Source organism: Peromyscus californicus, unplaced genomic scaffold, assembly GCF_007827085.1.
Source record: "Peromyscus californicus insignis strain IS unplaced genomic scaffold, ASM782708v3 Scaffold_21__1_contigs__length_65335640, whole genome shotgun sequence".
Classification (NCBI taxonomy): Eukaryota; Metazoa; Chordata; class Mammalia; order Rodentia; family Cricetidae; genus Peromyscus; species Peromyscus californicus.
This window is the reverse complement of record NW_026294514.1, coordinates 13,571,379-13,595,387: the sequence shown is the minus strand read 5'-3', so window position 1 is coordinate 13,595,387 and position 24,009 is coordinate 13,571,379. Positions and strand designations below refer to the sequence as shown.

Below are 24,009 nucleotides of genomic sequence, written 5' to 3'. Positions count from 1 at the left end.
CGGGCGGTGGTGGCGCACGCCTTTAATCCCAGCACTCGGGAGGCAGAGCCAGGCGGATCTCTGTGAGTTCGAGGCCAGCCTGGGCTACCAAGTGAGTTCCAGGAAAGGCGCAAAGCTACACAGAGAAACCCTGTCTCGAAAAACCAAAAAAAAAAAAAAAAAAAAAAAAAAAATATATATATATATATATATATACTTACAGGGCTGGAGAGATGGCCCAGCAGTTAAGACCACTAGCTGCTCTCCCAGAGGACTCGGGTTCAATTCCCAGCACCCATATGGGAGCTCACAAACACCTGCAACCTCCAGTTCCAGGGGATCCAACACCCTTACACAGACATACACACAGGCAAAACACCGATGCACACAAAATACATAAACAAATAAGTCTTTTTAAAAATTAATGTTGTCATTAATATGATCTTTAATAAATGGAATAATGCACCATTTTACAGCAAGCCTTTTTAAACCTAAAGAACTGCCTTAAAACTTCCTTTGCCAATGTCTCTGTCTCAATACAATCTTTTTATTTAGGTTTATATATATCAAAGCATTTACTTACACTTATTCATAGAAAACTCTTTAGTGGCTTAATGTCAGCGTTCATAGTGGCATCCATAGATAATACAAAAGAAAGTGATCTGCTTTATTTCATACTCACACTGCTCCATCAAACACAACTTACACAGCATAGCAAGGTCTCAGATGGCTTATACAAAAGCAAAATAAATGAAAAGTAATTATTCATAAATTCACACACGATATTCTATCTGCAATGTAAGAACAAAATACACCAACAAAAGATACCCGTTAACAAGCGAGAGGGTTCTGAGGAAGGGCCAACACTGCCAGCCTTTCTTTTCCTAAAAGGCATCCTCAGAAATGAATACTCGGTAGCTAGTGTTTCTTCTGTCCATTCAGAAAAAACACGGCAGCTACACATCTCCACGTTTCAGCTATCACACCCTAAGAGTTAGTGTATTTTACAGTTATCCATGTAAATTCACTTGAAAAAATTAGCAACAGAAAATTCAGGATGATTCCAGCTTACACAAACACTTATACAATACAATCTCTATAGAAATGAAGACATAACATACAATATCGCTTAAATAAATAAATGTTACCAGGAAAGAAAAAAAAAAAAAGCCACAGAAGTCAAGCAACTCAATATTAAGCTGAAACCTAATTGCTTTGAACTGCATTTTTTAGTCATTACTTTTCTTACTCTTATACATCCTCACAAATGTTTCTTTTATATACTTAAGACTGATAACAAGGGAGGGAGCCTGAGACAAGAGACTGATCACAAATAACTCCACTGCTAAGAGTTAAATATACAGCAGACCAATTAGAGCTTAAGTTTGTCTGACTTAAAGAAAAATTGTTTGGCTCTGACAGTGTGAAAAACTGGTTACCATAGATCACCTTCTCAAGCCATCACTAAAGCTAGTCATCAGCTCACTTTTAGAAGAAAGTTTTATAATGCTAATTATCTCTTAAGAAAATTCTATCTCAGAATTACTTTCCTAAGCTCTGTTATTAAAAACAAAACCAAATGAACATTTGTTCCGTCAGGTACAACCACAACCAAGAACAGAAGGTGTTTAAGCCAGCGCTTTAAGGCCAAGGCTTAAATCTGCTGGAACATGTGGCCGATGAGTTGAGTCATTCCTTCTATTCAGTAATTACAGAACTGGGCAAGTTTTTATGATTAATGAAATCAAATATCATGTTGATGTGAATTAAGTCAAATAATATGATGACATATCACTATGCAACAAACACTTTTAAATATCCAACTAGATCTAATTGCTTGTTTGCCATCAACTGAACGTTTTCAGTGTGCAAACAGATAAAAGGGGCCCTGAGTTTTTAAGTAATACTATGTCTAAAAGTGATTATAAACCAGGAAGGTATTTCTGAAATTGAAAATACAAATAAAAAAGGGGGGGGACCTTTTAAAAAGAAAAAACAGTCAAGTTGTAACTTCAAGTACAGTCAATTTTCGTGAAATTCAGTTACAAACTGGGCGTCCTAATGAAGCAATTTAGTTCTAAAGATTCTTCCTGCTCCAGATTTTAATGTGGGCTGCAAACTAAGTTCTACAAATGAATGTGTATCTTTACAATGTTCATTAGAAACACCTCAAACATCATAGTACTAATATAAATTGGAGTTTTTTAAAAAGATTCAATAGATTTACTTGGGGCATAATTTTAACATACAGTACAGCTTCTCGAATATTTACTTTCAAACCTATATGCCACGAGATAAATCTTAAAGATTTACCCTCTATGTAGACCCAACTTTAACCACTTAAAAGTTAAATGAAAATTGTTTTAGTCCACCCACTCTATGCTGCAAAAACAATGGTAAGCATTTCAAAAGTGGTCGACAAAAAGACGGAAATATCCATGGATAATACCTGATTTTTGTAGGATCTGCTTTGAAGGTTATTTTGCATTTAGTGTTTAATACAGTATTTGATATGAAGAAACATGTATAATATTAGTTGTGGCTCAATTGTGACACTCAAACTCACTGCGACACAGGTGAAAGTTTAATGAAAATGATACACAATTACATATGCATGGCTTTTTAGTTATATCTGTGCAGATATAAAATCATAAAATACAATGCAATAGTAAATGTAGATAATACACAAATTAAGTGCTGGTTTTGGGGTGGTCTGATGATTAAATCCAAATCAAATGGTAACATCTTTACTCTGAATTCTATCAAACTACTGTGCTATAAATTAACTGGAGCAACTAATTTGAATATAACATAGAATTTTATGTGCTCTTAAATATAAATAAAGTAATTAAAATAGATTTGAGGAGAAAAAGACCTATAGGAAGGGGACTGATTTTATGTGATGAACTGAAGTGTTAACTGAGAAGCTGGAAGCCGACTAAAGAGCGCTGGAGAGGAGGCCCATTTATTCTCTTTTCCCTCTCAGGGATGAGAGACACTTCAGACCAAACAAGAGAGACGGAAGAGGCATGAAGGAAACTTTCCTGACACACAACTGCCAGTCAGACAGTGCAGGGACAGACAGACAGCACAAACCACGAGGGATTTTCCGAGAGGAAGAGCAGGTGCTGCTGCCCCTCCTGTGCTGCTGTGGGCACTGTGGAGACCCTCCTCTTGATAATAGCCTTTGTGTACGTCATCGCTCTGGAGGTAGCCGGCTAGACTCACATAACCAACGAGCATGGTTAGGAAGGGATCGTGTAAGGTAGTTTTTGGACAAAGTTTGCATAGTTCATAATCTAAAAAAAAGTTAAAATGCAACTTTATCTCCTGGAAAACAGAAGCACCACAGCCCACTGGTAGTTAAGGGTGTGAATACTGAAAATTATCATAGCCCAAAAGAGATTCCTGGGGTCCTGCGGGTGTGTTACACACTTCCCAGAATGGCGGTCTAGGACCTCAACTAGCACGCACTCAGAATCTATCTTTTAAGGAGTTCGGGATATAAAGCAATCATATATTTTTAAAAAATCTTGTGGATAGTCATACACATGACCAGTACTAAGTCAACATAGGCTTATAAAATATGGTATAAAATATTATATAATATCAAATACTAGTGACTCCCAATGAAATATTCATGTCCATAAATATGAAAAAAAGGAAACAAACGTTTATTGAATTTTTTTTCCATTTTAAATGACTAGTTAATAGAGACTAAATGTGCAGAATAACAGTTGCAGCCTACCAGGTATTCCTTTGGGATTTAGAAGTCAAACTTGAAAATATCTTAAATAAAAAGATCTGCCAAAATTTGTGATAATTCCCTCCCACCGACTGACTACTCCAGTGTACCTTCTCTGGTTTCTCATCCAGAACCAACATACCGTTTCTGGAACAAATACACACATGGAAGGAAGCTACACCAACCTGACTTATAAAAAGGGTATAATCTTGTATTTTTTCTACATCTTACTTGGTTCTCTGGCTTAACAGTTTTTCTAACATTGTTAAAGCAGAAATTTTAAAGATGGAGGCAAAGGGTTAAGAAGAGTGAAAACGTATATTTAACTGCTGTTTCCAAATCTAGTATGGAATCACTTTAGGAGTCTGCTTCCATGGCTTCCTTCGCTTTTCTCTGAAAATTTACTTTGCCTTTAGTTTTGCAATGTAAGAATATTAGGAGATAAGCGAAGTGATTTTAAGATGTAGGTCGAATTTTGTATTGAATTAGTAATTGTCTTTTAAGCAACAGTGATTACAGACTTTGTTATGCTGACCTAACTTCTCAAATCATTAAGGAATCTGGAGTACAAAGTCTGCTGGAGCACAAAATGTCAGTTCATTACACATCCGTCCATAAAGAATGTAACCATGGGTGTGGATGAAAGGGATGTACAGAAACAGACCTGGGATTTTACCCCAGGTAAACTTGGACAAATTAATTCTCTTAATTTTTGTTTCCTCGTCTGTAAAATATGAGTATGAATTAAAATATGATTACTCTGAAGATGAAAAAAATAGTGTATGTACATGCCAGTTTTCAGTATATGTCTTTTTACAAATTTCTACAGTGTTTTTCAAATTATACATTTACATTTCTTTTTAGGTTTTAATTTAAATCATTTTATTCTATATATAATTCAAATCAAGTTCTTTCCATTACTTAGTTCTGGTATACAATTAGGATTTTAAGATTTTTTTAATTATGTGTATGTTTGTGTGTGTGGGTGTGTGTGGGGGGTGTTATGCGTACGTCAGTGGAGGCCAAGGGAGGAAACTGGATGCAGGGGAAGCTGTGAGTTGCCACAGAGCCGCTGTGAAGTGGACCTGGTCCTCTGTAAGAGCAACAAGCACTCTTCACCGCCTTGCCATCCCTCCAGCCCTACAACTGGCACTTTCTTAAGGGGACTAGCACTACACTCTGATGTCTAGTAAGGTTATACTATTGTCCAAGGAAATATTTTTGAACTGAATGACTTTTATTCAAAAGGCCTCAAAATAATTTTTTTATGTGAAATGTGGTCAATTCAGTGTCAGCTTCAAGAATCAGATAAAGCTAAAAAGTAATTGAAGTTATTAAAGGGATTTTTGTGTACTGTGTAGTATGGTTTTCAAAATTTATTAAAATGACCTCTACTTTCTACCTTTCCTATTTTTCAAGCAGTTACCATATATCAGTGAAAGGAATTATTTGTTTTAAATATATCTGCATGAGATGGGAAACTATACTTGTTTCTTTTAATTTGGCATATTAATTTTTTTAAAGATTTATTTATTTATTATGTATACAGCTTTCCATCTGCACATATCCCTGCAGGCCAGAAGAGGGCACCAGATCTCATTACAGATGGTTGTGAGCCACCATGTGGTTGCTGGGAATTGAACTCAGGACCTTTGGAAGAGCAAGCAGTGCTCTTAACCTCTGAGCCATCTCTCCAGCCCCGGCATATTAATTTTTAAAGCATTTTATAATGTATTAATCATTAAAGACTGTTGGAGAATTCACAGCTGACTGCCCCCAATACAAACTATGGCAGCCTGTAGGACAGACAGTGTTCTGACTGGAAGAGACAGTTGGACTCACAAGGTCGTTTGTTCTCAATGCTTCAGACGAGAGACGGAAGGGATATAAGTTACTCTGATTTAACATCCCACAACTGAAAAACAAAAATCCTGAAATGCATCTGAAAGCCATTTGGACAAGAGAAATAAGTGAAAGACACAAGTTATTTGTTACTTAGTTAGAAAATAGTGACTGTCTGAAAGAAACCGTATGCCAGAAGACAGAAATATATATTAAGAATCCAAGTTCAAAGCTAGCCTGGTCTGCACAGCGAGATCCAAAACAGCTAAGGCTACACAGGGAAACCCTGTCACGAAAAAAAACAAAAACAATCTGAACGACCAGAAGGGCCAATAAAACACAAAAGGGAGAAGGGAATCCTGGGCACCGATGAGCTAATCCTAATCCTAAGAACTGAGAACTCCATAGTCAGCAATCCAGCTGAATAAATGTTCTAAATGCTGTCACATCCGAGCAGCGGAGCAGATGGCAGGTAAAGGTGGCTCAGACAAGAAGTCACCAGCTCTGGGACAAGGGGAAGTGGGCCGGCTTCAGTAAACGGTAAGGGTGTAGGATTACAGATGAGAAAATGGGGTTTGAGACATGAGAACTGACCAAAATCAGGAGTTTGGAGACTTCTACTTAACTTTTGTATCTCCCCCTGCAAAAATGTAAAACTTAATTAGATAATGAATATTAAGGATTCTGAGAATGTAAAAACATGAGAACAGTTTGTTTGCAAACTGGCGGGAAACAATGTTTAGGGAAAATTCCCATAATGACAGAAAGTGCTTTTCTGAAAGACACAGAGCCTGTTTCAGAGATCATTAGTGACAAGAAGCAAAGGAGGGTGACAGTGACTTCCAGTGCCGTCACTAGAAGGCATGCTCGGCTACAACATGAATACTAAATGCTGCTCCAAGGTGGAGAGCACGTGAAGCCAGTAAAAAGGAGAAAGCATGAAAACAGGATCAGCAAAGAAAGTTAGCAGAGGACAGAGGGTCAACCTTAGTCTGCCCGACAGTCTCCAGTCTGGCAGCAAGCCCTTCTTCCGGGGACTGGCCATGCTGGTTGACTTGAGCTTTCCACACAGTGTTTTAGGTCATGGGAAGAGGAACCGTTTTCACATAAAGCTGCCAGGCTTTGCTGGGAAACAATAGATACTATAAATTCAAAACTATGACTTTTTCTGAAGTTATTATAAACAGGAAATGAAATTTAATTTGTGATGGTCAGAAAATCAAAGTTCCTACACTCTATCACCCTGCCCATCTACTTACTTAAAAATTCCATGTAAGTTTGGCTCTATAAATTTTCTGATAAAAAGTATTTCTTAAATAAATGAATATGGAACGTGAACACACGTAGAAAAATAAAATGGAAAGGCTAATATCTGCTTCCTTCTGTTTTGTTCTACGCTCTCATGAACTTCCAAAATCAGAACCAACATGCTTATTGAAACGCCTGGAAGGAGACACTTCGTGTTTGGAGTTTAAAAGACAATGGCATTCCAGAACAGGGTTTGGGAAGTCCTGCTTGGAGCCTCTGAATTCTCTCCAAGGAGAAAGCAAGAGACTGTTCATATTATCGAAGAACAGGAAACGTTTCAACTGTGGAAGATGTGTGCCCTGCTAGGAAGAGAGCCAGTGAGAAAGCTTCTTTGTGGTCTAAAGACTATTGCACATTCAAATAAAATACGAGAGAGAAGAATGTCCAACAGACAATATGTTCAAAACACATCGACATATAAACTAGCTTGTGCCCAGAAATAAAACATGGATACCAGACACCACTGCAGTCAAACCTGTCTTCGTTTGCTTCTGTTTTAATGACCTTTAGAAAATGGTCCAAACTGATTATCAGCAATACATTGTTTTTGCTTTTTTCTTAAAAAAATATTTTGAGACCACTTTTGATATGCACACATATAATGTGGTCATAACAGACAAATATAACTTTAGCAAGACTAAACAAAAGTGCAAAACTTAAAAAACAAAATTAAAAAATATGGAAGCATAAGCTAAAATTTCTGCATAGCTGAACCTATTTCAAGCAAGTCCTGTTGCATGAGTGGGAGGGTGCTGACAGGGTAAAGCAGTTGTTTTTAAATGTCTTCTGCACGTTTAAATGATGCAAAAAAATAATTTGACTCCGTAAGCTTGAAAACGCCTCACAGACAATTCATCCCCATCTCTTTAGACACCATGGTTGTGGCAGTACCCCCCTCTGCGAGGTACACAGCAGTGCTCGATTTAGAGTGCACGGCCCTGTCACTGCTGCTGTTGTTGACCTCCCAGTCCAGGGGTTCAGTGGAGACGACCCAGGTGGAGGGGCGCCACCGCTTAAGAGAGTACGGAGTTTTCACGCGCTTCTTGATCTTCTCACCTGATCCTGACTTGCCGTCGTGCGTTGACTCGCCTACTGAAAATCAAAGTACAAGACATGAGCTCTAGGGGAGGACAGTACTCAGAAGTGAAGGGGCGGGCTGGACATCTAAGGCAGTCGACAGAGTGCTTGTCTGGCACGCAGCAGGCCCTGAGCTCACCCCCAGCACCACACAAACAAGTGGTGCTTATCTGTAATCCTAGCACTTTGGAAGTGGAAGCAGGGGTGTCAGAAGCTCAAGGCCATCGACTGACTCCACAGCTACCACACAGGCCAGCCTGAGCTACATAAGACTCCAACCAAACCGAACCAAACTGGATGGGAAAATAAAGGTCCAACCAGAGTCTGTAGAATTGAATGATAGACGTTTCCTGAAATATGTGATGCTCGGCAATGTTTTTCTAAGCAAAATTCAACCAACTCATTTTTGAGACAATTTAAAAAATAACTAAAACTCACAGGAACTGAGAAAATTCAAAATTATTCTTTTTTTTTTCTTTTGGTTTTTCGAGACAGAGTTTCTCTGTGTAGCTTTGCACCTTTCCTGGATTTTGCTCTGTAGACCAGGCTGGCCTCAAACTCACAGAGATCCGCCTGCCTCTGCCTCCCGAGTGCTGGGATTAAAGACATGTGCCACCACCCCGCCTGGCTTCTCAAAATAATAATAATAATAATAATAATAATAATAATTATTATTATTATTAATTTTGATTTTCAAACAGGGTTTCTCTGTGTAGCCTTAGCTGTCCTGGAGCTCACTCTGTAGACCAGGCTGGCCTCATCAAACTCCGAGATCTGCCTACCTCTACTTCCTGAGTGCTGGGATTAAAGGCATGTGACACCACCGCCTGGCTTAGACTTTCTTTTCTTTGTGGTGCTGGAAATGAAAACCTGGGCCTTGTGAATAGTAGGCAAATGTTCTACCTCTGAGCTACATGTCCAGCAAAGGGGCTAGATTTACTGTTTTGAGACCTTCTTTCAGCCCATTCTGTAGTTTAAGAAAGCATAAGACATGACTCTTCTTCTTTCATAAATGCAAACAAAAAGAGAAATCATTTTCTGTACTAATGACTGTGAGGAGATTCTGAAGGTGAGCTCTCCGGTCTTGGGCTGGAATCCCAGTAGGGCAGGAACCAAGCAGCAGCTTATCTGTCTAGGTTCCCCCCACCACACTGCTCTGCTGTATACGAGACTCAACGCAAAGATGACATGAAGGAACTGAGAACAACGTTAGTTTTCTGAAACTTCTCTTGACTTGTATGACTTACTAAGAGCTGGGTATGGTGGCACATGCCTTTAATCCCAGCATGCTGTGAGTTTAAGACTAGCTTGGTCTATATAGCAAGTTCTAGGGTAGTCAGGGCTATATATACCTTGTCTGAAATAAACACACATAAAATACAAATAAAGACTTATTAAGTTAAAACTAAATGTAGATTAACATATGAATATGGATAGCAAATGTTTCAGAAGTAAAAGTGGCATAATGTTGCTACTTGATGCTCTGACACTAGTATTGTTTAATCTCATCTGTCATAACAAGCATGTGAACGACATCATAAAGAAGCCATCAAGCAAAACATAGATTAAGTTGGTAATTCTTCTATCGTGATAGTAGCTTTTTTAATTATCAATGACCAAAAGGAAAAGAAAGAAGAAAGAAAAGCAAAGCCCATTTTCCCCACTTTATAATAATCCATTACTGCCCAGGCCCAGTCACTCTGTCTCTGGAAGTGATAAAGGTTAAGGACACGCCACGATCCCTCCACTTACTCTGTATACTGCCACCATCCAGGATATTTGTGGCTGAAAGATCCAGAGAATTGGGCCTCTGTGCTCTTCTGGGCTTTGACGGCCCAGGATCTGGAGCTGTGCTTGTAACACCCTGTGTAAGTACGTCTTGCTCTGAACACGGGACGTTGCTGTTGTTGTTATTGGAATTAGTTCGGCCACCTTCTAGCGGCCGTTCCCTCCTGTCTACTAAGCGATCCAGAACCCCCTCGTCACGGCCAGCTTGCTGCTCCCGTCTCAGCAATGGCTCGTGCTCATCAGGACTGGAGTTGATGTTCAGCCGGGTGTCCTCACCGACGAACTGATTCTGCAGCATTTCTTGAGCCCTATGCGCCACTACGTTGGCTGCCTGGCCGGATGGCACTGCCCCGTTGGCATACTGGGTTGTGGCAGCGTGGGAATTAACACTGTGGCTTCTACCTGCCACACCATTCATAGTGACTGTCACCACGTGAGGTTCTGCTGCATTGATTGTATTCATCTTGGCAACTCCAGTTTCTACTTGTTTCAAGTTTGATTTGTGCTTGTTGCCAAATTTTAGCCGGGGTTCTTTTGTTGAATTTTTGGTGTTCAAAGGCAAACTTGTAGGTCTCTTAGGAAGGTTCTGTTGCTTGGGGAGAGGATAGATCTGAGCAGGCGGAACATCGGGAATTAAACACGCTTGGCCATTTGCAGCCTGTGTGAAGTCCTGCTGCCCAGTCACTTCCACAGCAAGCTTTATGAGTGGATAAAGCAAGCTAGAACTCGTACTGCTCAACGGGTCTGGCCCACTGAACTGCTTAAGAGAATGCTCCATGAGGTTCTCGTCGGAGCTTTCCTTGAGGTTCTTATCAACTTCTTTTGGGTCCAGCTTATTTGTCTCCAAGTCTTCTTCTGTCAGCTGTAAGCAGACAGGGGTGGGCCCTAGGGACTGTGCGACATTTGTGGCGTGCAGACTTGTTTCGTCTGGGTATGGCATCTCAGATATGGTGGTCATGCCGGTACTTGGCGTGAGGCCAGTGGTGTTTGTGGTGGTTGTGTTTGTGGACAGGCTGGTGACGCTTGTCTCAGGGCTGGGGATTCGAGCTTGTGCTTGCTGCCGTTCGTAGTTAATGGAGTTCCGGTTCTTTTCTCCTGCGGTCAAAGGTGCGCTGGACATCGAGTGCTCAGAGGAAATATTCTTCACAATGCTGTCAGTGTGATGGATGGAGTCTTCAATGTATGAGGAAGAAGAATAATCTGGATAAGGCCCCATTTTTGGCACACGCCTATTGTGTGACAGGTTGCTTGAAGAAAGAAAAAATAAAGACATGACATAGAACATAAACTATGACAAACGGTCTACTCCAAGTGAACACCACAGACTTCAAAGTCCCACTGCTTTTTATGTTACACTTTTCATTCTTTTATTGCTCTTATTTATTTAGTACCTATGGGTGCGTGTGGAGGTCAGAGGTCAACTTGTGGGAGTCAGTTCTCTTCCAACACGCGGGCCTCGGGAATGAACCCAGGTTGTCAGGCTTAGAAACCCGCATCTCACCACCACGCCATCTCACTAGCCCCATTTCACTCTTGACTCACGCATCTCACCACCATGCCACCTCACTAGCCCCACTTCACTCTCGACTCACGCATCTCACCACCACGCCACCTCACTAGCCCCACTTCACTCTCGACTCACGCATCTCACCACCACGCCATCTCACTAGCCCCATTTCACTCTCGACTCACGTTTAAGAGGTTATTTCAAAATCCTAGTACGTGTTAGTGGCTTGTTGAATACAAATTTTGTGAGATTTTTACATGAAATCTATAAGATTATGTGAAAAATCCATGTGGTTCCAGATAGAATCTTTATGGATGCTCATCATTTTGGCTGACAAGAGTTAATTTAGGGGCTGGAGGGATGACTCCGTGGTTAAGAGGCTCCGCTGCTCTCTGATTCCCAGCACCTACATGACAGCTCACAAATGCCCGTAATCCCAGTCCCTGGAGACCCAATGCCATCTTCTGGCCTTGGCAGGCACTGCAGGAATATGGAGCACACATATACATAAACATAAAATAAAATAAAAATAAAATCTCAAACCAGGTGATGGTGGCACATGTCTTTAATCCTGGCACTCTGGAAGCAGAAGCAGGCGGATCTCTGTGAGTATGAGGCCAGCATGGTCTACAGAGTGAGATCCAGGACAGGCAGAGCTACACAGAGAAACTCTATCTTAAACAAACAAAAAACAAACAAACAAAACAAACAAAAACCACCTCAAAAAATACATAAAAGAGTTAATTCTAAAAAATCTCTCCAGGTTGGAGAGATGGCTCAGAGGTTAAGAGCACTGGCTGCTCTTCCAGAGGTCCTGAGTTTAGTTCCCAGCAACCACATGGTGGCTCACAACTATCTCTAATGAGATCTGGTGCCCTCTTCTGGACTGCTGTCATACATGTAGACAGAACACTGTATACATAATAAATAAATAAATCTTAAAAAAAAAACCTCTCCTATAATTTTATTATATCAACAAATACATTCTTTATGAATATGTATATCCACAAAATATAATACATATACTTAACACTGTTTCGTAACTATAGGAACCATGGGGTATATTTATTTTTATTCCTGTAACCCTAGTTCCAATAGTATATACACAACCAATATGTTATAAACCAGGTTCAAATAACCAAGTGATGAAAGAACATAGAATTGGTCCATTTTCCAAAGCATCCTCATTTAAGAGCACGACTAACGACAGAACAACCTCCTGGCGGTGGCCAGTTCCAGTGTGAGCTGTGGAGCTGGGATATGACCAGTTCCAGTGTGAGCTGTGGAGCTGGGGTATGACCAGTTCCAGTGTAAGCTGTGGAGCTGGGATATGACCAGTTCCAGTGTAAGCTGTGGAGCTGGGGTATGGCCAGTTCCAGTGTGAGCTGTGGAGCTGGGGTATGACCAGTTCCAGTGTGAGCTGTGGAGCTGGGGTATGACCAGTTCCAGTGTGAGCTGTGGAGCTGGGATATGACCAGTTCCAGTGTGAGCTGTGGAGCTGGGGTATGACCAGTTCCAGTGTGAGCTGTGGAGCTGGGGTATGGCCAGTTCCAGTGTGAGCTGTGGAGCTGGGATATGACCAGTTCCAGTGTAAGCTGTGGAGCTGGGATATGACCAGTTCCAGTGTGAGCTGTGGAGCTGGGATATGACCAGTTCCAGTGTAAGCTGTGGAGCTGGGGTATGACCAGTTCCAGTGTGAGCTGTGGAGCTGGGATATGACCAGTTCCAGTGTGAGCTGTGGAGCTGGGATATGACCAGTTCCAGTGTGAGCTGTGGAGCTGGGGTATGACCAGTTCCAGTGTAAGCTGTGGAGCTGGGGTATGACCAGTTCCAGTGTGAGCTGTGGAGCTGGGGTATGACCAGTTCCAGTGTAAGCTGTGGAGCTGGGGTATGGCCAGTTCCAGTGTGAGCTGTGGAGCTGGGGTATGACCAGTTCCAGTGTAAGCTGTGGAGCTGGGGTATGACCAGTTCCAGTGTAAGCTGTGGAGCTGGGATATGACCAGTTCCAGTGTAAGCTGTGGAGCTGGGGTATGGCCAGTTCCAGTGTGAGCTGTGGAGCTGGGGTATGACCAGTTCCAGTGTAAGCTGTGGAGCTGGGATATGACCAGTTCCAGTGTGAGCTGTGGAGCTGGGGTATGGCCAGTTCCAGTGTGAGCTGTGGAGCTGGGGTATGGCCAGTTCCAGTGTGAGCTGTGGAGCTGGGATATGACCAGTTCCAGTGTGAGCTGTGGAGCTGGGGTATGACCAGTTCCAGTGTGAGCTGTGGAGCTGGGATATGACCAGTTCCAGTGTGAGCTGTGGAGCTGGGGTATGACCAGTTCCAGTGTAAGCTGTGGAGCTGGGATATGACCAGTTCCAGTGTGAGCTGTGGAGCTGGGGTATGGCCAGTTCCAGTGTGAGCTGTGGAGCTGGGGTATGACCAGTTCCAGTGTAAGCTGTGGAGCTGGGATATGGCCAGTTCCAGTGTAAGCTGTGGAGCTGGGATATGGCCAGTTCCAGTGTGAGCTGTGGAGCTGGGATATGACCAGTTCCAGTGTGAGCTGTGGAGCTGGGATATGACCAGTTCCAGTGTAAGCTGTGGAGCTGGGATATGACCAGTTCCAGTGTAAGCTGTGGAGCTGGGGTATGACCAGTTCCAGTGTGAGCTGTGGAGCTGGGGTATGACCAGTTCCAGTGTAAGCTGTGGAGCTGGGGTATGACCAGTTCCAGTGTAAGCTGTGGAGCTGGGGTATGGCCAGTTCCAGTGTGAGCTGTGGAGCTGGGGTATGACCAGTTCCAGTGTAAGCTGTGGAGCTGGGATATGACCAGTTCCAGTGTAAGCTGTGGAGCTGGGGTATGGCCAGTTCCAGTGTGAGCTGTGGAGCTGGGGTATGACCAGTTCCAGTGTGAGCTGTGGAGCTGGGATATGACCAGTTCCAGTGTGAGCTGTGGAGCTGGGATATGACCAGTTCCAGTGTAAGCTGTGGAGCTGGGGTATGACCAGTTCCAGTGTGAGCTGTGGAGCTGGGATATGGCCAGTTCCAGTGTGAGCTGTGGAGCTGGGATATGACCAGTTCCAGTGTGAGCTGTGGAGCTGGGATATGACCAGTTCCAGTGTGAGCTGTGGAGCTGGGATATGACCAGTTCCAGTGTGAGCTGTGGAGCTGGGATATGACCAGTTCCAGTGTGAGCTGTGGAGCTGGGGTATGACCAGTTCCAGTGTGAGCTGTGGAGCTGGGATATGACCAGTTCCAGTGTGAGCTGTGGAGCTGGGATATGACCAGTTCCAGTGTGAGCTGTGGAGCTGGGATATGACCAGTTCCAGTGTAAGCTGTGGAGCTGGGGTATGACCAGTTCCAGTGTGAGCTGTGGAGCTGGGGTATGACCAGTTCCAGTGTAAGCTGTGGAGCTGGGGTATGGCCAGTTCCAGTGTGAGCTGTGGAGCTGGGGTATGACCAGTTCCAGTGTGAGCTGTGAGCTGGGATATGGCCAGTTCCAGTGTGAGCTGTGGAGCTGGGATATGACCAGTTCCAGTGTAAGCTGTGGAGCTGGGATATGAGGCAGAAGACGACACTAGATAAAGAACAAAGAGCTGAATGCCAATAGCTAGGCAGGAGAAAGACTAGGCGGGGCTGGCAGGAGAGAGACTAGGAAGAGAATCTAGGGAAGAGAGCAAGGATTGGGAAAAGGAGGAGAGGGGGACACCAGGGCCAGTCACTCAGCCACCCAGCCAGTCACAGACTAAGAAGGAAAGAAAGATAGACAGAATAAAGAATGGTAAAAGTCCAGAGGCAAAACACAGTTGAAGAGAACAGGACAATTTAAGTTAAGAAAAGCTGGCTAGAAATAAGCCAAGCTAAGGCTGGGCATTGGTAAGCAAGAATAAGGCTCTATGTATTTATTTGGGAGCTGGGTGGAGGGCCCTCCAAGAGTAAAAAACCAACCACAATTCAGGACAGCTCTTCAGTCACTGAGGACAATGGGCACCATCACTCCTGGGAAGTGACAGCTCTGGACTTTTATATAATTATTTGAAATCTCATTACAGAAAACATCAGGGACAGCCTTCCTGAAGTGATCAAGACACTGGGAACATTAACAGATGACAGTATTCCAGCAGGGAGTCAGCTGAAGGCAAAGAGGTGTTACAAGGGAACGACAGAGGGAGTCTAAGGAGCTATGGAGAGGCTAAGGCACAGTCAGATGGAGCCTACAGAGACTACTGCATGAAGTATCTTTAAGAGGAGCTTGGGAGAGACTGGAGGGGAAAAGAGCCATCCCAAGTAGAAGTGAGTAACGTAAGGGGGAAAATGAAGAGAGACACAGGGTTTCTTTTTATCAGCCAGGAAGAATCCAAACGTATTTAAAGCAGGAGCTTCAGCTGACTCTATATGTGTGCACGATGTTCGTGTGTGGTGCCTGTAGAGGTTAGAAGAGGGAGTTACAGATGGTCAGGAACCCCCATGTGGGTGGGTGTTAGGAACTGAATCAGGGTCTTCTGAAGGAGCAACACGGCTCGAGCTGAGCCATCTCACTAGCCCCTAAATCAGACTCCTGACAGATGCTTAAACTGCATGTTTTACAGATTATGGGGCAGCAGAAGTACAGAAGGAAGTTGGAAGCACAAGACTTTTCTAATACTTGTCAAGTGAGGTGTCTATTTAGAACAGCTAGTCTCTTTCTACTTTGCTTGATTTGTGATATGCAAGGTATACAGCTGAGGCTCATGCCACCTGTTTATAAATAGTGCAAACAACACACAATACAAATTGTTCTTATAGAGGAGAACAGAAAACAGGGGGGGATTTAAGAATGAAGTATACTTTTATCTTTATGACCCCTGGTAATAATTTTCCTGGATATCTTTCTGAAACTTTTAAATATGTATTAGATAAAATACTAAAGTTGTTATTTTTGCTCCCAAACACAGAACCAAGAAATATAGTTTATCTACTTACAAGTGCCAAATTATAGGGATGTTTTGGCTTTTCAACTTTTGAGACAGGGTTTTAATCTGCAGCCCAGACTGGCCTGGAACTCATCATATAGTCTAAGCTGCCCTTGGACTTTTGGCAAATCTCCTGCCTCAGCCTCCAAGCTCTGAGATGACAGGCATAAACTACCATGCCTGGCTTAATTTCTTTTTAAAAAGTCTTAAAAAAATAAATGTATAATGTTCTGCCTGCATGTATGCTTGCACAACCAGAAGAGGGCGCCAGATCTCATTACAGATGGTTGTGAGCCACCATGTGGGTGCTGGAAATTGAACTCAGGACCTCTGGAAGAGCAGCCAGTGTTCTTAAGCCCTGAGCCATCTCTCCAGCCATGCATGAACTCTTCTTCTTCTTCTTCTTCTTCTTCTTCTTCTTCTTCTTCTTCTTCTTCTTCTTCTTCTTCTTCTTCTTCTTCTTCTTCTTCTTCCTCCTCCTCCTCCTCCTCCTCCTCCTCCTCCTCCTCCTCCTCCTCCTCCTTCTTTTTTTTGAATGTTTATTTTTATTTTAAGTGTATGGGCATCTTGTCTGCATACCACATATGTGCCTGCCAGAAGGGAGCATTAAAGCCCCTGGAACTGGGGTTTTAGATGGTAGTGAGCTATCATGTGGGTGCTGGGAATTGAACCTGGGTCCTCTGCAAGAACAGCCAGTGATTGAGCTGTCTCTTCAGCTCTAAAAGGCCTTTTTATTTAGGATCTAAAATTAGAGTTCTAACAAAGGAAATGTCTCGTGAGTCAGTATTCACAGTGGAGTAGAAAGAAGTATTATTACTGTATTCTTTAAGAAAGAGTATTGGAGAGGCAGTCTGAAAGTCTTGGTGTCCAGTGAAACAGGAGTAGATATGAGGGCAAAGGCACAGTTCTACGTGCTTTAAAAAATAAAAGAACACTAATAAAAACAAAAGACATACCACATAATATATGTAGAAGTAGTTATAAACTTTTTACAACTATGAAAATGTTTTATCTTTAACATTAAAGGTTAAGTCACATTCATTTCTACCCCTACTTCCCCGTTTGGATTTTTGAGACAGGATTTCTCTGCATAGCCCTGGCTGTCCTGGAACTTGCTCTGTAGACCAGGCTGGCCTAAAACTCAAGAGATCTGAGTGCCACCATGACCAGCTAACAAAGAGTCCTTTAAAACTGTATCTTTAGATATAAAATTACAGATTCTGTCGTGTATTCATACCAAATAAATATTTTCATACAAGAATGGAAACAGAGGGCTAGAGAGAAGGCTTAGTGCTAAGAGTACACATTCTTCTTGTAGAGGACCTGAATAAGTTCACAGCACTACAGCTCACAACCGCCTAAAATCCTAGCTCCAGAGGGATCTCATGCCCCCAGACACCTTAACTCATGGGCACATCCCTGCTCTCACCTCCATACACATAATGACAAAGAGAAAAAATATGTATTTTTTAAAAGACTTGGACTATTGAAAGAAAAATGACACCCTTGTACTATATGAGCTACCACACTATTAGGCTTATTTATTAGTGTTTATTTCCCGTCCTTTCCGTGGTCTCGGTTACCAACAGCATGTGATAACTGCAAACCCCCAGGGTCTTACCGTTCATTCTGCATGGCAGTAGACATTGGGTTGACTGTTGGGCTCACAGACTTGTTTCTCTCCCATATCATCATAAGCTCAGCCATTCTCTCCTCAGCACACTGTGCAGTGAGCCGAGCCTCTGCATCCTGGTCCCAACAGTCTTCAATTGTTTCCTTGAGTGATCTTACTGCCTATAACACAAAATAGACATCAGACAGCATGCTGTTTTTAACTGTATTTAGGATTTTAATTTAAAATGTCAAAGAAAATCAGGTTTATATATATATGTATGTATGTATGTATGTATGGTGTTTTTTTTTTTTTTTTTAAGACAGGCTTTCTCTGTGTAACCCTGGCTGTCCTGGAACTCCCTATATAATCCAGGTTGGCCTCGAACTCAGAGATCCACCTGCTTCTGCCCCTTAGTGCTTGGATTAAAGGCAGCCACCATGACAGTCTCCAAACTAATATTTTAAAAAATATACTAAAATATTCTTCTAAAAAAGTGAAAAATGAGGGCCCTCAAAGCTCAGGAGTAAGTAAACAAGGAAGCTTCAACTTAGCTCCTTGAAGAATTACTCAAAGGACTAAGCAACTACAATAGCGGAGCATGTTTCCTCAAGGCCCGGGGTCCACGAGTGCGGATTCATAGCGCACTTCAAAAGTCAGTTTTCAGGGCCATTGTGAGACTGCTCTGTGAGTGAAGTCACTGGCTGCACACGCCTGCTGATCTAAGCTTGGCCACCAGAGCCTGAGTAAAGGCGGAAGGGGAGCGCCGGGTCGTCCTCTCTTCCTCCACGGGCGCCACAGAACGTGTGCACCCACATGCACACCACCCACACAAAATGAATGCAATTTAAAACATACTAAAAAATAAGATGCAATTTTGCCATATCTATCTTACACACACACACACACACACACACACCCCAGGATTTTTTAAGCTTCAAGCTTTGCGTCTGGGTTGGACAGATGGGTCACAGGGCAAAGCACACACGTGGGGACTGGGGATTATACCCTCAGGTTGCAAACAAAGGCTGGACGACGGGCAAGCCAGCCTACCTGCAATCCCAGCATACTGGAGGAAAAGACGGGGATCCCTGGAGCAGGGGGCCAGCCAGACTAGCCACAGCACCAATCCCACGTTAAATGACAGAGCCTGCCTCAAATTAGGGTAAAGAGTGACAGAAGACGACCCAATGTCAACCTCAGGCTTCCACATATACCCACACCCACGCAAATACATTCACACCCACGCACAGTGTACACCCCTCCCCAACACACATTTTAAAAAAAGCTTTTTGTTTGCTCTGATATTTACTTACTCTACTTCAAAAACATATATAGGTTAAGGGTGGCAAATCTGGCGAAGGAAATACAGAATACCAAGTTCAATTTGAACTTCAAGTGAATAAGAACATTTCAGTGTGTATGTGTGTGTGTGTGTGTGTGTGCGTGTGCGTGTGCGTGTGCGTGTGCGTGTGTGTGTGTATGTATTTACCATGCAATATTTACTATGAGTATTTTATCTGAGAAGCCTATTTAGGCTAAAATTCTTGTTAGCACAATCTTGGTAACTTTTTCTTTTTTCCGAGACAGGGTTTCTCTGTGTAACTTTGAAGCTTGTCCTGGAACTCACAGAGATCCACCTGGCTCTGCCTCCCGAGTGCTGGGATTAAAGGTGTGCAACATCACCACCTGGCTAATCTTGGTGACTTTTAAAAAGATTTATCTATCTTTATTTTGTGTACATTGGTGTTTTGCCTACAGGTATCTCTGTGTGAGGATGCCAAATCCCCTGGAATTAGAGTTACAGACAGTTGTGAGCTGCCATGTAGGTGCTGGGAATTGAACCAGGTGTATAAAATGTGTATAAAACACCCATCTATTGTATTGTGTTACATGGTGTGTGTATATGTAATATTATACTTAAGATTTTTTTTGTTTTGCTCTGCAACATTCAAAATACCTAACTTTATTTTATTTATCTATTTATTTAGTTTTGGCTTTTTGAGACAGGCGGTCCTGGAATTCTTTCTGTAGTCAAGGCTGGCCTCAAACTCAGAGATCCCCCTGCCTCTGACTCTGCTTCTCAAGTGCTGGGTTAAAGATGTGTGTCACAATGCCTGGCTGCTTATTTTATTATTTATTATAATATTTATTTCTTTATTTGGGTTTTATGGACTTTAGTAAGCTAATCTACAGCTCCAAATGTTTCAAACAAAAAGAAATTACAAAGGAAGCCAAATATAGTGTTATATTTGAAATTTTAGCACTTGGGAGGTAGAGGCAGGAGGATCAGGAGTTTAAGATATTCTTGATCCTAGAATAAGTTCTTCAAGACCAAACTGGGATACATGCGATGCTGCCTAAAAACAAACAAATAAATAAAAAGAATGCAAAGAAACCAAGTCTGTATTGTCTATTTACAGGAAGATAAAACCTTAAAAGAAATCAAGGAAGTACAGACATTAGAGGTATCAAAAAATTTCAAGTGAGCTACCTTAAACATGCTCAAAGAACTAAGAAAACAATGGGTGAAGAACTAAATGTACAAAATCATTTTTGTTTTTTTGTTTTTTCAAGACAGGGTTTCTCTCTGTAGTCGAGGCTGTCTTTGAACTCAGATGTGCCTGCCTCTGCCTCCTGAGTTCTGGGACTAAAGGCGTGTGTCACCCATCACACCTGGCCTACGAAGACAATTCTTAAAGAATTTATTTATTGGGGCTAGAGAGATTGGCTCCAGTGGTTGAGAGCTCTGGCTGCTCTTCCAGAGGACCCGGGTTCAAATCCCAGCACCCACATGGCAGCTCACAACTGTCTGTAACTCCAGTTCCAGGGAATCTGATACCCTCACACCGACAACACGCAGGCAAAACACCAATGAACATAAAATAAATAAATAAATCATTAAAAAATACTGTATTTATTTATGTTGTGTATATGGATGTTTTGCCTGCATGGATGTATGTTCTGTGTGTGTCTGGGGCTCGCAGAACCCAGAAGGCACTAGACCCCTGGAACCAATGTTTTGAACAGTTCTGATCTGCTATGTAGGTGCCGGGAACTGAACCCAGATCCTCTGCAACAGCAGCAAGTACTCTTTAACTACTGACCCTTCTCGTCAGCACCCCACCCTAAGATTAAAGTAATGTTTTAACAAACAGAAAATCAATTAAAGATAGACATTATTTTTTTAAAATACTTAAAATGATACTTTAAAGCACAATAACAAATTTCAGTATTTATTTGAATGACTCAACAGCAGATAATAAGCAGACAGAACAAAGGACCTGTGAATTTGAGATGGAAAAACAAAGTTATTCAGTCTGAGGACAGGCGTCAGAAGAATGAGGGAAAAGGAATAGAAACCAGAAGACTTCTGAGAAGTAATTCCCAGCACAGGAGCAAACATATTAGATACATAAAATAGGAATTTCTGAAGGGGAGGAGAAAAGGGCAGGAGGAACACTTGAACACACACTCTGAAACTCCTCAAATTTAGTAAGTGAATCCATAGACCCAAGAAACCTGATGAACTCTAAGCAGAATAAACCCCATAGCTCCATGGTAAGACAAGTTAAAAAACTGCACAGAGCCGGGCGGTGGTGGCGCACGCCTTTAATCCCAGCTCTCGGGAGGCAGAGCCAGGCGGATCTCTGTGAGTTCGAGGCCAGCCTGGTCTCCAAAGAGAGTTCCAGGAAAGGCGCAAAGCTACAGAGAAACCCTGTCTCGAAAAACTGCACAGAGATCCTGACAATGAATGAGAAACTAAACAGACTCCCCGACAAGATCAACTGCCATTGCTCAATGGAAACCAGAAAGCACTGGTATGGTATATTTAAAGCATTGAAAGAGAAAACAACTGTTAAGAAGAATTACATATCAAATAAAGTTATTCTTCAATAATGAAGAAATTAAGATAGTCCCAGATATATCAAATCTGAGGAAGTCACTGTTGTAGACATGCCCTGTAAGAAAGTTAAATGGGGTTCTCACAATGAAATTTAAAAGTAACTATAAGAGTCAATAAGCTTTTTTTGTTTTGTTTTGGTTTGGTTTTATTTCAAGACGGGGTCTCACTATGTAGCTCTGGCTGTTCTGGAATTCACTCTGTAGACCAGGCTGGCCTCCAACTCACAGAGATCCACTTGCCTCTCCCTACTGAGTGCTGGGATTAAAAGCATGCTCCACTATGCCCACCTAAACTGCATATTTTAAAATAAAAAAAAAAGCTCTTCCTTTTTTAAAGAATTAGTAACCCTTTAGTCATTTTAATAAACTATATACTTCCTCCCTAACTCTTGTACTGTATTGCTATTGAAGAGAAACGGGGTTTTTTGGGTTTTTTTTGGCTGTACCATATCAAGTTTAAATGGATTTGTTGGAAGTAAACCAAGTATTAAAAATCCCTTACTTAGCAACTTCATCTAAATTAGAAGTAAAAAGTTTTCAGGTAAATCTGTGTATGTTATATATCTCACAATGGTAGGGTTGCCAACAAATACTTCAAAATTGTTGAAGTGAAATGAAACAATTTAAGGAAGATGAAAAGATGAAGTTGCAATTTATCATACCAAATTTTTCAGATTTCATAGACATTTTTCATGAGGTTGGCAGCTCTGGGAAATCCTGGTAGAATACAATTCATCCTCTAACCTACTACCAGGGCCCCTTAAAGAACTGCCCAAGCTTGCAGAGCAAAAACTGCAATTTGGAGGCAATTGTGAATATGAATTTAACAAGCTCTTCAACAGCCATATGCTTAAAGATTCCAATATCATTTGAAACATAAGCTAGCTTTGAGATTCATCTATTAACAAAGATGACCAATAAGATAAAGATCACACCATCTGAAAGGAAATACACAGGGTCTCTCTAGTTTTTCTCTGATAGGACACAATGAAAATATTCTATTTTACTGAGGCGATCTGTAACTGGGATGGGAAAATACATAGTAAAATTATTTAAATTACAAAATTTCTTCATGTTTGTTCTTTAATTATAGTTAAGAAAATTAATTTGTACTAAGTATAAAGATGTACTAAATACCTTCAGAAGTAATCATCATTACTACCTTAAGAAGAGACCACTGAGGAAATATAAAGCAATACAACCTCCTAGAAATAATAAAAATTTGCTTGTGAGAACTTAACGGCTGGCTCAAAAGGTGGGTGAGCAAACGCTGAGCAACGAGGACAGCGATGGAAGCCAGACAGGAGCTGGAGATTCAGCTCGGCTGGTAGTGTTAGCGGACACGAGACCTCGAGTCAGGTCACAGCACCACGTAAGCAGCACGGCTGCGCGCACACACTTCAGAGGTGAAGGCGGGAGTTCAAAGTTACCCTCAGCTATGCGGTTAGTACGGACTCATGCAGCCCTGCTTCCCAAACAAAAGACAGATGGGAACTACAAGAAAGAAAATCAGACGAGGAGTATCAGGTGGTTCAATATTAGTTCAGTGAGAATTCAAGGACAAAGAAATGTAAGGAGAGAAGTAATTTTAAAATAAACACTAGAGAACTCCTGATTGAGGAAAGTTTTGGATTTTCAAACTGAAAAATCTATTCAATATCCAGGAAAAAAAATGTGTGAAAAGATCTATGCTAACATATACCCAAATGAAATTTCAAAATTACAATGGCAACATAAGTCTTAACAGCTTACAGAAAAACAAAAACAAAGCACAGGGCTGGAGAGATGGCTCAGAGGTTAAGAGTACTGGCTGCTCTTCCAGGGGTCCTGAGTTCAGTTCCCAGCAACCACATGGTGGCTCACAACCATCTGTAATGAGAACTGGCGCCCTCTTTTGTGTGCAGGCATATATGCAGGCAGAACACTATACATAATAAATAAATCTTTCAAAAAACAAAGCACAAAACTGGGTGTGGTGGTATATGCCTGTAATCCCAATGTGGTGGTTTGAATGAGAATAGCCTCCATGGGCTCCTATGTTTGAATGCTTAGTCCTCCGTTAGTGGAACTGTTTGGGAAGGACTAGGAGGTGTGGCCTTGATGGAGGGCGTGTGTCATTAGGGGTGGGCTCTGAGGTTTCAGAAGCCCACAGCAGGCTGTCTCACTCTCTCTGCCTGCTGCCTATGGATCTGATGTAAGATTTCAGCTACTGCTCCAGTGCTAGGCCTGTCTGTCTGCCACCATGCTTCCTGACATGATGGTCATGGACTCACCCTCTGGAACTTAAGCAAGCCAACAAATAATGTTTTATAAGTTGC

At 41.9% G+C, this 24,009-nt stretch overlaps 1 protein-coding gene across 1 annotated transcript in view; it reads right to left on the bottom strand.

The window, feature by feature from the left end:
- Window positions 1-404: 404 nt before the first annotated feature.
- Bmpr2 (bone morphogenetic protein receptor type 2) overlaps window positions 405-24,009 on the bottom strand; it is a 137,457-nt gene continuing 113,852 nt past the window's right edge. The window contains exons 11-13 of the mRNA XM_052749555.1: window positions 17,795-17,967; window positions 9,704-10,986; window positions 405-7,966 (exon numbers count right to left, since the gene is read on the bottom strand). Of these exons, the coding sequence (XP_052605515.1) occupies window positions 7,716-7,966; window positions 9,704-10,986; window positions 17,795-17,967 (1,707 nt within the window). The 3' untranslated portion in view covers window positions 405-7,715. The remainder of the gene's footprint in view (window positions 7,967-9,703; window positions 10,987-17,794; window positions 17,968-24,009) is intronic.